This window comes from Podarcis vaucheri (genome assembly GCF_965113315.1).
Source record: "Podarcis vaucheri genome assembly, chromosome: 17".
NCBI classification, from domain to species: domain Eukaryota; kingdom Metazoa; phylum Chordata; class Lepidosauria; order Squamata; family Lacertidae; genus Podarcis; species Podarcis vaucheri.
The window spans coordinates 21,035,695-21,047,888 of NC_138755.1; the positions used below are offsets into that span (position 1 = coordinate 21,035,695).

Genomic DNA, 12,194 nt, shown 5'->3' on the forward strand with positions numbered 1-12,194 from the left:
AGGGTTCAGCCAGCCTGCTTATATAGAGCTCCACTAGAATGCAACAGTAACCATTTTCTGTAACTATCCAATCACTGAACATCACTTTCAATCCCTTATTTGCATATGTGGACCTGAACTATCTACAGTATCCCCCTGCTGGCCCAGGGTGAGAACATCAGTACATAACACTCTCAGTTGCTGATTTGCTCTTGGCTGCTGCAGGTAAGCATTCCCCCCCCCCCGGGATGTTTTTTCCAGGATCATTCAGCACCATGGTAGCCCCTTTGTCAATTCCCGGAGAGTTCCCACATCCTCCTGGCAGGCCACCTATACCATGTGGCCGGTGCAGAGAGGGAGAAAAGGCTATTGGAAAGTGAATTCCGGAAATTTATTTGTGGCTATTCTTTTTCCTGGACATTTTATGTAGACAGCAGGCATCAGCATGCCTTGCTTGCACAATTCCACTGGCCCTGAGCCACGGTGTTTCTGAGTCACATTTCAAGTGAATAAATTCGTTGTGCTGCTCCAGTAAGCCACACAACGATGTCAGCCAGCACCAAGATGAGAAGCAGAAAGCAAAGGCAGAGACCTACAGATAGCGTAAGTAGGAGAATGAATTCTCACTTTAGTACAGCACGGAAATTGTAAAGCTTTTGCAACGAATGCATGCAAATAAATGTTACTTGATTTCTTTTAGCCCGGCACAAGGATGGAACTGAGGAAACGATGCCGAAGAACGATAAGTAACGTAAATACAAGAATAAATTCTCACTTCTCTGGACCACAAAGTTTTCTGATAATTTTGTGATTCTGGTTTTTTTTTTTCTGAACTACTTATTTGTTTTCCTTTATTTTAGGAACAGCAAGTGGAAGAAAGCTGCAGATATAGAAAGAAGGTAAGAATGAGAATGAATTGTCACTTCTGCACAGCACAAATATGGCACTAAATATTTACTAGGTTATCATGTAGCATCCCGCAAATAGCTTAGTAATAATGAAAACATTTCTGTTTTGGCAAGATTTGTAGCTGCCTGTCATGCATTTGGTAGTGTTTTTAAAGTGACCATTATGCAGCCATACCTTCTTAGGAAATGCATATCTTGACAGAAAAAAACAGTAGCACTACACTATAAAGCAAGATATGCATATGTTACAGTGAATATTCAAAATTTGTTTAACACTGACATTCACACATCAGTGCTGTCAATCCTTATTTATCATTATCAAAGCATCAAATACAGGAGTGTATATGCAATCCTTTTTAAGCAGATCTCACAGGGCTCTTCTTTCTCCCTGCAGCAAAATCCGTTTGTGATATAGGCAAATGCCTCTGTGTATATGCATCTATGCATATAGATAGATAGAGATCTGGTTATTTACAAACTATATTCCTTCCTTTCCAGCACTGGCATACATAACTAGCTGTTTGGTTTTTTTTAAGAAGGAAATGCAATCCTCCAATAGGAAGATTGGGTCTTCATCCATTACATGGGGATAATAAAGCAAAACATCACTTTGTTTTGAAAGAAGACTTGTAGGAATAACGTTCTAAGGCAAACCATTGTAGGAGTTAGATTTATTAGATAATGCAGAAAAGTTCCTATAAATTCAGCTCCTAGCTCATACATTCAACTTGCATTATGCATTAAAAAAAAATATCTCCCACACTTCAGCAGATTTGTGGTATGCGGAACATGTCTCTACACATAAAAATGACTCAAGGAGCCCCTCACATTGCCTCTGTTTGTGGAATGTGTCCCTCTAGCTTTTATGGTTACACTGCTTTGTAAGGAGACAGCTATTACTATCTGGGTAATATGACAGAAAACATGTACATATTTCATGGCAGGTTTTTTCTGTTTTTCTCAGGCAGCAACAAAGTATAAGTTTCTCTGCCGAGAAGAATGTTTATTCTTAACAGAGGGCAATGAAGTAGTGAAGTTTGATGTGAATGGAATCTCTCTCTCTAGACTCCAGCAAAAAAATGGTATGTTGTTTCTATGCAGTCTTTTTTTATTATTTGCAAGTTGAACAGAAAAGGGGGAGGGGATGAAAGACAATAAAATAAAAAATAGTACATGCGTAATACGAATAACAACATCAGTTCACAATCTGAATGCTATAACAATCAGTACAGACACCTGAAGTTAAACATCTAAGTTAATATTAACATCTAAGTTAATATAAGCCCTCCAAATGTTCAGACTGATATCCACACAAAATTGACGTTTGTATTACGGTAAATATGCACAAATTTAGCCACGACTGTGAGGTCCTCCAATCACTGTGTACAAGGCTCAAAGTGCAAGCACTTGCAAAGTCCACTTTTGTTGCTTCAATGTTAGTTCCCCTACTAGAGGAATATAATTTAAAAGCACATGAACCTCTGAAAATATCAAGCATTTCAGCAACGCAAAATTGATGCAGAATGAGACAAGTTGGTATATTTTTTTCTGTTTTGCAATATTTGCTTATACACTTCTTTATTTCATAAATAAGAGGCAGATTCACTCTTGCACTTGGAAAGCAATGATAGACAACAGGCAGGCACCCTCTATTCTTAATGGAGGCACTGGCGGAGGAAGAGGCGGGCGGGGAGAGCGCACTGCCCCCGGCACCACGATCCCGGTGGGGTGCCATTGTGGCTGCCCCCCCCCATATCAAACAAAAGAACTTTCAGGAGCGAAAGGGGTGGGTTTGCCTTCTCCACCCCTGAAACCAGAGAGTTCTCTCCCTACTTTCTTCTGGTTAAGCCTAGAACACTATTGAAAACAAACCCTTAACATTAAATGCTAAGGGTCAAACTAGTTATGGTTAATATCAATAGCAAATGCAATTCTCTAAACAGTTGCCTCGTTTTTATGTTTTTAAATATATTATTGCTATGATGTCGTATTCTTCTTGCTGGCCACCATTAGACCATTTGATGTAAAGGCTGGATACAAGTTTAGCAAAGCAACCCTTTTAACAAACAAGCAAATCATGACGACAGTACATCCTGAACATTTTATTACAGGAAGCAAATGCAGTTATTATGAGAGAAAGAATACAAAAGGAAAGATCTGTCCTTTGAGTTAATCTATAAGGACCACACCATTTCCTTGTTATGACTAAGCATGACTTCCCTGACCACCATACAGAAGGAGGGGCTTTTAGTCATAGGAACTTTTACATGCTTTCTGAAATGGTAGAGCCCAGAGGTTTACTACTTCATTGCTAAGTATCAATGGAGGGATGGGACATGAGAATATTACCACTCATTGCTATATTATAGTGGAATGATAGATGACAAGTTAGACGGTTAACACTTTGATGTGTATTATATTTAGATATCAGATGGATGACTACCTGGGTCCATTACTTCCGTGTTCAAGGTAAGAATTGGGTGGCAGTGATCCAGGTTTTTTTTTGTTTAATTCTGTTTTTGAATTAAAGGTCAATTAAAAAATGTACACCATGACTCTTTGAAAGCGGGGCTGCCTCCCACATGAGTCCTTAATTATCCCCTACAGTGAAGCCAATTTACCCCTCTTATACCAGGAATGTGTGATAGAGGCTTAAGAGCAAAATGTCCATTTTCTAAGCAGTGAAATAAGGGAGCAAGATGCAAGCAGCCGCAACACTTGAGAAGTGAGGTATCATCTTAACTTTAAGAGTAACATCCATTATCCAATCCATGCTCCTAGTCAGTACATTAAATGTCCAAAGCAGTAATTGTGCCATAAAAGTATATTGCAGGTTGCCTCACAGCTCTGAAGACTGAGACATTTCCGGATAAATAATCTGTAAAGATTAGTCTGGCAGGCTTGTACTGTGGCCTATCAAATGAGAAGTCCCTTGCACTGTGTGACATCCATCGAACGCAGCAGATCAAGCCATGCAATCTAGGCCAGAAACAGACACCAGATATACAACAAGAAAAAAGAAAGTTTGGGGAAACAAAACAATTGGCTTGGGACAATTAAAACCAATGAGCTAACCATACACTGTATATATGGTGGGACAAAATAAAAACAAACCAACCCTCTCGGTGTCATTGCCAGTTTGATCTGGAGGAAAGTCCTTTATTTGTCCCAAACATAGTGATACACCAGAACCTAGTCCCAAGCTACCTTTTTTGAATATTATTTTTATTTATTTATTGTACTTATGCCCCAATTTTTTCTTCAAGGAGCTCCCAGTGGCATATATGGTTCTCCCCCTCCTCATTTAATCCCCACAATAGCACCTTGAAGTAGGCTAGGCTGAGAAGCATTCACTGACCCCAGGTCACCGAGCATCCTAGCCCCTGGTCCAACACTCTAACCACTGCACCACATTATCTGTGGACTTTGCTGCCATTGCTTTAGCATCAGTCTTTGTGCTCCCAACCATTTTTGGAACATTGAACTTACGTTGTTTCACTTGTGTCACCACAGAATATATAAATATTCCAATGGATAATTACCTTAGCTCCAGTATTTTAAATTCTATTATAAATTTATACATAAATCCTGTTATATCTATTACGTTGCACGGCAATTCCTTCTTATGCCCCTCTTTTTTTAGGCCCAGGTCGTGGCAGGTTTCTAGTTACTTTTAGCCAAGTGTCCGATGAACAAAACAAATTGCTGGTGCTGACCAAAGACATTGACCACAAGCAACTGAAGGTAACCCAAGTCTGTTTATGTCTGAGATGGGATGGGGACTGAGCATCACAGAAATGCAGGCAGAAGGTAGAAAGTAATCTGCACATTCTGATTAAAATATGCATTTAACTTGAAATACTTTTGCCCAACATGGGCCTTAACTGGTAGCTGTGTGATTCTTTATTGATCACTGTTATGCCTACCAGCGTGGTTGCTCAAGAGCGAACAGGCAAGATCCCCACTGGTCTTTTCAAAGGCTTTATTATTGGTGCAAAAACATATACAGTGCAGAACGTCTCGATTCCATGTCTTGCTCAGTCACTAGCAGAATCTGAGTGTGGGCGGTCCTTAAACTTTCCCCAGCAGAGTAGTCTCTGGACCCCCATCCGACGCCTCCCCTCTCTGCATGTAAACCTACTGCGCAGAGAGGGCGTGGGTAAAGGGGGACCTGTCTCCCCCCCCTTTGGCCATTCACGGTGTCTCTCTTGCATCCTCTGAGCCCTGCATCCCTTCCCCACTATAGGCGCGGCTTCCCTCCTCCGCGGAGGAAGTGCTGCTTCTCACGATCTTTGGAGGCTCCCTGTAACCCAACTGCCCTTCGGCCTCTCACCTCTGAGCTGATGGCAGTTTCCTGACAATCACACTTTTGCCATTTCAGCTGCACCCTTTTTCTGGTCACTGACACTGGCCAAACCTGAAAAATCCAGATGATGTTGATTTAGGACCAAACTAAATATGGCACTATTCATAAAAATAGTTAACTGTGTGAATAGATTTTAAGAAGTAAGTAGCAGATGTGCCAATCCACCTTTGAACCTTGTCGCAGGTGTACAGAGGCACCAGCCTTTTGCTCCCTGTTGCAGTCCTCCTGCACCTGCTATTTACATTGGATGAAAAACTTCCATTGCTGGCTCAGATAGATTTCTCACCTGCCTTTATTTCCAAGAAGATGCCAGAAAATTCATCTTCTATCTCTACAGCAAGTTACAGATGAGGCTTCTTTGACATTATTAATGTTTGGCCAATTTACATGAATTTAAGGGCCCCCAAATTAGTGAGGAAGCCTTAGAGTTGTGCCCAGTAAGATGGTGGATTGCTTAAATCCTTTGAGAAAAGAGTGATGCCCCAACACTTCAACAAATGGAAAGGTAATATGATGAGGGCCTATTTTCACTGAAAGTCTCAGTAGAACTAACTACATGGAGCCATTTCCAAAGAGGTATCCCATTACAATCTTGCAGCAAAAATGACAGTCTTGCGGCACTAATTTAAGACTAACAGATTTATTTATTTATATTTTTCAAAGCACAAATCTATCTATATCTATATGATGCAGTGCATGAAACAGCATTATTATAGTACAAAAAGATTATAAAGATTATAAAGAGCTATATGAATTTATCATTCCCATATGTAGTAAAACTAGCAGCCTAGTACCTGTCGTTGCTCAAGAATTCTAAGAAGCCAAAAACCCAGTGCAAATTTGAAAGGTTAAATCTGGCATCTTGATACTAAATGGTGTTGAATTGTATCCAAACATAGATGGAAACCTGCTCCTTGATCTCCTGATCATACAAAATTTGATTATGATTCCTTTGGAGGTGTCCTAATCCATAGCAAACAACATTTTCAAAATATGTAGTTGATAACGACCGTCATTTTAAAAATCTGTTGGTTTGTTTGTTACTTGTTCTTCTACACTATGTCCAATCTAGTCATTATTTTGGTATCCCATATTTTCCCAAAGCATTCTGAAACTAAGAGGTATTTTCTTTGCAGGTGTTTTCATGCGATATGCCGAATAAGCCACATACTAAGGGCAAAAGGTTTGATATCACTAAGGTACGAGATCAACCAATATTTTTTTCTGAAGAACATGAACACTTAGAAATGCTTTATGCCAGGTCTGTACAATTTGTGACCCACCAAACTGAGCACAATTCACTATCAATATCTACCTACTAGGTACATACTTTACATGGCTCAAAAGCTGCATTCGGTTTTATAATCAGAAGTGGTACAGGCTTGCTATATGCTATACTGTTTCATGCTCCTCATAGTCCCTTTTCTTCTTCTTCATCATCATCATCATCATCATTATTATTATTATTATTATTATTATTATTATTATTATTATTATTATTCCACCCATCTGACTGGGTTCCCCCAGCCACTCTGGGCGGCTTCCAGGAAAATATATAAAAAACACAATAAAACCTCTAACATTAAAAGCTTCCCTATACCGGGCTGTCTTCAGATGTTTTCTAGTCAGATAACTGTTTATTGCCTTGACATTTGATAGGAAGGTGTTCCACAGGTTGGGTGCCTCTGCTTGGTTCCCTGTAACTTCATTTCTTGCAATGAGGGAACCGCCAGAAGGTGGCACGAGAGTGCTTTAAATGTACAGGGTAGAAAGCACCCATGATTACTCAGAAGTAAGCCCTATTGACTTCAATGGGGCTTACTTCGATATAAGCAGGCTTGGGATTGCAGCTTTAGTCTTGCTTGGAAGAAGCACAGGAGGCTTGGGAGTGAAGACTCATGGGTTGTCAACATGAGAAAGGATTAACTATTCGGCTAAAGTGCTATTTAGTGTGTGTGGAAGTCTTAGATATAAAACAGTTGACCGGGGAGACTTGGGTCCAAATCCCTATTTGGCCATAAAGTTTGGTAGGTGACCTTGCACCAGTCAGTCTTTCAACCGAACGTACCTCACAGGGCTGTTGTGAGGATAAAATGGCAGAACTGTGTACTCTCAGGCTCTAGAAGTGTACAGACCCTCAAGTGAAGCCCTAGGTGAACAAAAAGCTAGGAAACTGGTTAAAGAGTGGTCAGTAATCACCAATTTGTATGGGAAGTTGGAGTGGTGCTGAGAAATGTATGCGCTTTCATAAAAAAAATTCCAGAGGCAACAGATTGGCCAGTGGCGTATGTTTTTCCAGAGTGCACATGCAACAAAATGCATATCTAAAGTGCAAGGGAGACAAGGAACCTTCTTACTTTGGTATAAGGAAAGAATTGCAGTTCCATTGAAAGTGATACTTGAGAAAATTCCCCAGGACATTGTGTTTTTAAAAAACTCATTTTAGTTGAACATATAACGGTACCCTGCTAATATTTGTCCTTTTCTTTTCTTTAATAATCTATATTTTGGTATTTCCATAGCTAAGTGCAGATGATCTAAAATGTCATCTTTTCTTCATGGATAAAGAAAAAAATGGAGAAGTGGTACAGCTTAAGTGCCCTGAAGATACAACACACTATATTCATGCGAGTCAGACACTGTTTCTAAAGTACAGAGACACAGATGTGACGGATGGATCAATATTCCGCTTCAGGGTGAGAAACTGATAAAGGCACTCCCAAGATCTTGCACTGTTTTGACATGCAAGTGTAGCAGAAAGGCAGAAGCCATGGGGAGGGGTTGTGGCTTAGTGACAGAACATCTGCTTTGCATGCTGAAGGTTCCAGGTTCAATCCCCAGCATTGCCAGGTAGGGCTGGAAAAGACCCACACCTTGAAGAGCTGCTACTAGCCATTGTAGATGTACCAAGTGTCTGCCTTGGTGCAAGGTAGCGTCATATGTTGCAATGGTTGGCAATTCTTTGCCACCCTTCTTTTAGGGCTTAGCAATGACAGACCAGAAGTATAAGTTAGATCTCCCCCTCCCATCCATAATATCTAGAGCCACTAACCTGTGCTGACTGACAGGGACATGGGCGGCGCTGTGGTCTATACCACTGAGCTTCTTGGGTTTGCTGATATAAGGTCAGCGGTTCGAATTTGCATGGCGGGCTGAGCTCCTGCTGCTCTGTCCCAGCTCCTGCTAACCTAGCAGTTAAAAAGCATACCAGTGTGAGTAGATAAATAGGTACCACCCGTTGCACCAGAAGTGGTTTAGTCATGCTGGCCACATGACCCCGGAAAAGCTGCCTGCGGACAAACACTGGCTCGAAAGCAGAGATGATTGCCGCACCCCATAGTCAAATTTGACTGGACGGAACTGTCCAGGGTTCCTCAACTTTACCTTTGTTGTTGTTTAGTCGTTTAGTTGTGTCTGACTCTTCGTGACTCCATGGACCAGAGCACGCCAGGCACTTCTGTCTTCCACTGCCTCCCGCAGTTTGGTCAAACTCATGCTGGTAGCTTCGAGAACACTGTCCAACCATCTCGTCCTTCTCGTCTTTACCTTTATCTTAGTTTATTTCCAAATCTTTCCCCATAATTGGCAGCTTATGATGTGGGGTGGCATCAGATCTCCCTGTCTTTGAAAGCTGAGGATTGAGGGAGCAATAGCATTAGGGCAGGGATCTGCAACCCGCGGCTCCGGAGCCGCATGCGGCTCTTTTACACCTTTGCCGCGGCTCCGGGGCGGATACTAGCGAGGGGAGGAGGCGCATTGTGCGCCCCGACACTCCCCACTGTGGCGGGCGCTGTACTGGCTGTGATGTCGCATGGGGGCGGTGCATGCGTTAGTCACGCACCATCCCGACGTCACCTTCCCGCCCGCTGTCAGGTCAGAGGACAGCGGTGCGCATGCTTTAAATGTCACAATGGTTTTGCGGCTCCCAGGTTTTTTTTTTCCTTCGGAAATGGGTCCAAGTGGCTCTTTTTGTCTTAAAGGTTGCAGACCCCTGCATTAGGGCAACCATGGGCATAGCTGGGGGAGGGGCAGCTTCCCCCCAAACAATAAAAATACTTAAATAACTGAGGTTCTGCCCCCCACCACCACATGAAGCCTGGCTAGGGCCATGGGGGGCAACATAAAAATAAAAGCGCAACAACACTGTAAGGATGTCAGCAGTGACACCGAGGCCGAGAAATGGGCCAAAACTGAGGGAGCATGTGAGCAAAGTTATGCAAATATCCTGTATTGATATCCTGCACTGCTATCAGTCTTCCTTACCACACCCACAGCATAAACTGTGCCCACTGATACTGTGTGCAAACATTGGGATGGGCCAACTGCTCTTGCCCAGTTACACCCAAGCAGCAAAGTTGCCATAGTTCATTGGGTGCTGATTCTGGAATGTCTGTGCAACCTCTTAGCCAAGTGCCATAGAATCAGAGAATCTTAGAGTTGGAAGGGACCAAGCGTCATCTAGTTCAACTCCCTGCAATGCAGGAATCCCAGCTAAAGCATCAAATGGGCTTCCTGTACGGATGCTGGAGAATTCCATCGGAAACAGAAAAGGGAGCAGAAATCCCCACAATCTGCATGTTTGTTAGAGGTCAGGAACGGAAGTCACACGAGCAAATATGACCAGTATTCTGTTCTTTTTGTCTGAAAGCATGTTTACCTTCCATTGAAACCAGTTGTGCAAATTTTAGCTATAGCAGATAGCGTAGGAATGTAGGTTTTGGTGGAATCTGAACTGTAGCAGATCAGAAATAGTGCGGATTGCAACAAAGCCAGGACTGGGTGAATTTTGCACCCCTAGCTCCCTGTTATTTTATCTGTTTGAGGAATAAATAATATTAATACAAACAATATTAATCCCAGGAAAGCAGTTTAGAAGAGAATCTTGCTTGTGTGCATCCTTTGGAGAAGTATGCACATTTGTGCTTTTTGAGGAAGGCCAGGAGCGCTGCAGATGAAATTGTGTGTATGTGTGCCCCCACTCTCTCTGCATCTGGGAGTATCCTTGTTTCTTAGTTTTCCGTTCAGCTGGTGACTTCCAGCTTCTTTCCTTTGTGTAAACATTTTAAAGGTTAATTCCTCAGTATTGACTTTTTCTAGAAACAACCTGGCTATCTGATGTCATAGAGGGGACATAGTCTGTCACTTTATGTCTGGGATAGGCAACCTCCATGGACCTAATCTGGCCTGGCATGGGTTCCACTTTTGCCATAATGCAGTTTTCCCCAGACCAGGTCCTCTAGCTCCTGTGTGGTGCTTTGAAGTCTCAAGCACTCATGGGCACTTCAAAGCATCCCATCATCTGTTGTCAGGGATTTGACAGGTGAGTGGCCCTTCGTACTGGTCGAATTTTCCCAGCAAGGAGTAGGGAAGATAATGGTCTGTTTCACCTATCAGATCCTTACCTTCATTCTTTTGACTGAAACACAGCATATGAATAAACAGTAACATAGCATAACAGATCTAGTTCCCTGCCTTTGATCTAGATGATGGAAGCCGATGGCTCAAATCCTGTACGTAAAATGCTCTAGTTTAATTCTCCCCACTCCAACTATACTGCTTCCATTCATACACTCCTACTGCTGTCACTTGTGCACTGTGATATTTTAGATGATAACTTCCAACATCCCTGACAATTAGCCATGCTGGCTGGAGTAGATGGGGACCTAGTTGAAGGCTGCCTTAAGAGACTCTAGCACCGACCCCTTCCGTCAAGTCTCTGTATGCAGTAAACTCACAGGTGAAATAAGAAGGCAAGAGCAGACTGCTAGATAGGTTCTCTAAGGGTGAGGATAATGAAGTCCTTGGCTTCAAGTGAATGGCTTACTGCCGTTGCAGAACGTAAGAGATAGATGTTGGTATAGTGTATTGGAGGAGGGTGGGATTAAACTAGGGCACCAGAAGTTGGTTTTATTTTTTTTTGGGGGGGGGGTGTCACTGCATGCTAGATGCATAATTCATAGTTGCATTTTATATGGTAAGCTCATTGTTGTTATTCAATTTGCTATCCAGTTCCCGCTATGGTTACTCAGAAGTAAGTTCCAGTGTTTTCCCTATTTATGTAAAAAATTCAAATTTGGTATCGTAGTAGTCTTCATGCACAGAACCTGTATTTATGACTCTTTCTGTATTTCAACAGCTCAGAAAAGCTGTCCAGCCATGAAAGTTTGCAACTGCATATGTTCAAGTAAGCGAAGGAAAGATCCTACATTACACGGCCTGTTTTTGCAACTCTGTGTTTGAAATAACCAAGTATAGTATTTATTCAATTTGATGTAGAATGACAATTTGTTGTATTGTCATTCTGTGCACTTAATTACTTTCTAATACATTTAAAGAACTGGGATTAGTATATCTTATCTTTTTATGCTGATTAAGATCCTCTTATTGTTTTCCTTTGCTGTGCAAGATAGAATCTGGTAACAGCTAGGAGCCTTTGTAATGGCCCCAAGGCTTTGTAACAACCTCCCTAAGGAGATCAGAAAGAGCTCTTCCATTATGGCCCTCTGAAATGACTGCAACACTAACTTTCTCTAAATGCTATTTGAAAGCTGCATAAAATTTGATGAAAGATTTGTCTTAATTTTTGCTGGCTACTGATTTTTTTTTTTTTTTTGCCTTCTTAAATTTAACTGTTTTTCTTTTTATATTTTTATACAACCTGTATTGTAGTTGTAGATCTCTTAATGGAAAGGTTGAATGTACATATTTTCAATAAAAGTATCTTAAAGCAATGTTTATTGTCAGTTATTTCTCAACACTCCGAGTCCATAACTCTATGGAAAAGAACACTCAGCGTGTAATATATAGTGTTACTTGTATTCAGAGTAGGTCCGTTTAAAGCAATGTGGTTAAGTGAAAAGTCTGTTGATTTTGTTAAGTTGTGGGTGAACATATAAGACAACACAGCGATTCTTCAACAGCTCTTGTTTATTCAGAGGCCA

General features: G+C 41.5%; 1 protein-coding gene across 1 annotated transcript; it reads left to right on the forward strand.

Annotated features, from left to right (window-relative positions):
* The first annotated feature begins 206 nt into the window (after positions 1-206).
* LOC309522036 (uncharacterized protein) lies at positions 207-11,984 on the forward strand. Its single transcript, XM_082205244.1, has 9 exons — positions 207-582; positions 680-730; positions 840-878; positions 1,852-1,969; positions 3,312-3,356; positions 4,531-4,631; positions 6,390-6,452; positions 7,776-7,949; positions 11,390-11,984. Exons 1-9 carry the CDS (start codon positions 526-528, stop codon positions 11,411-11,413), a joined length of 672 nt encoding a protein of 223 aa, XP_082061370.1. The 5' UTR covers positions 207-525; the 3' UTR covers positions 11,414-11,984.
* The last annotated feature ends 210 nt before the right edge of the window (positions 11,985-12,194 follow it).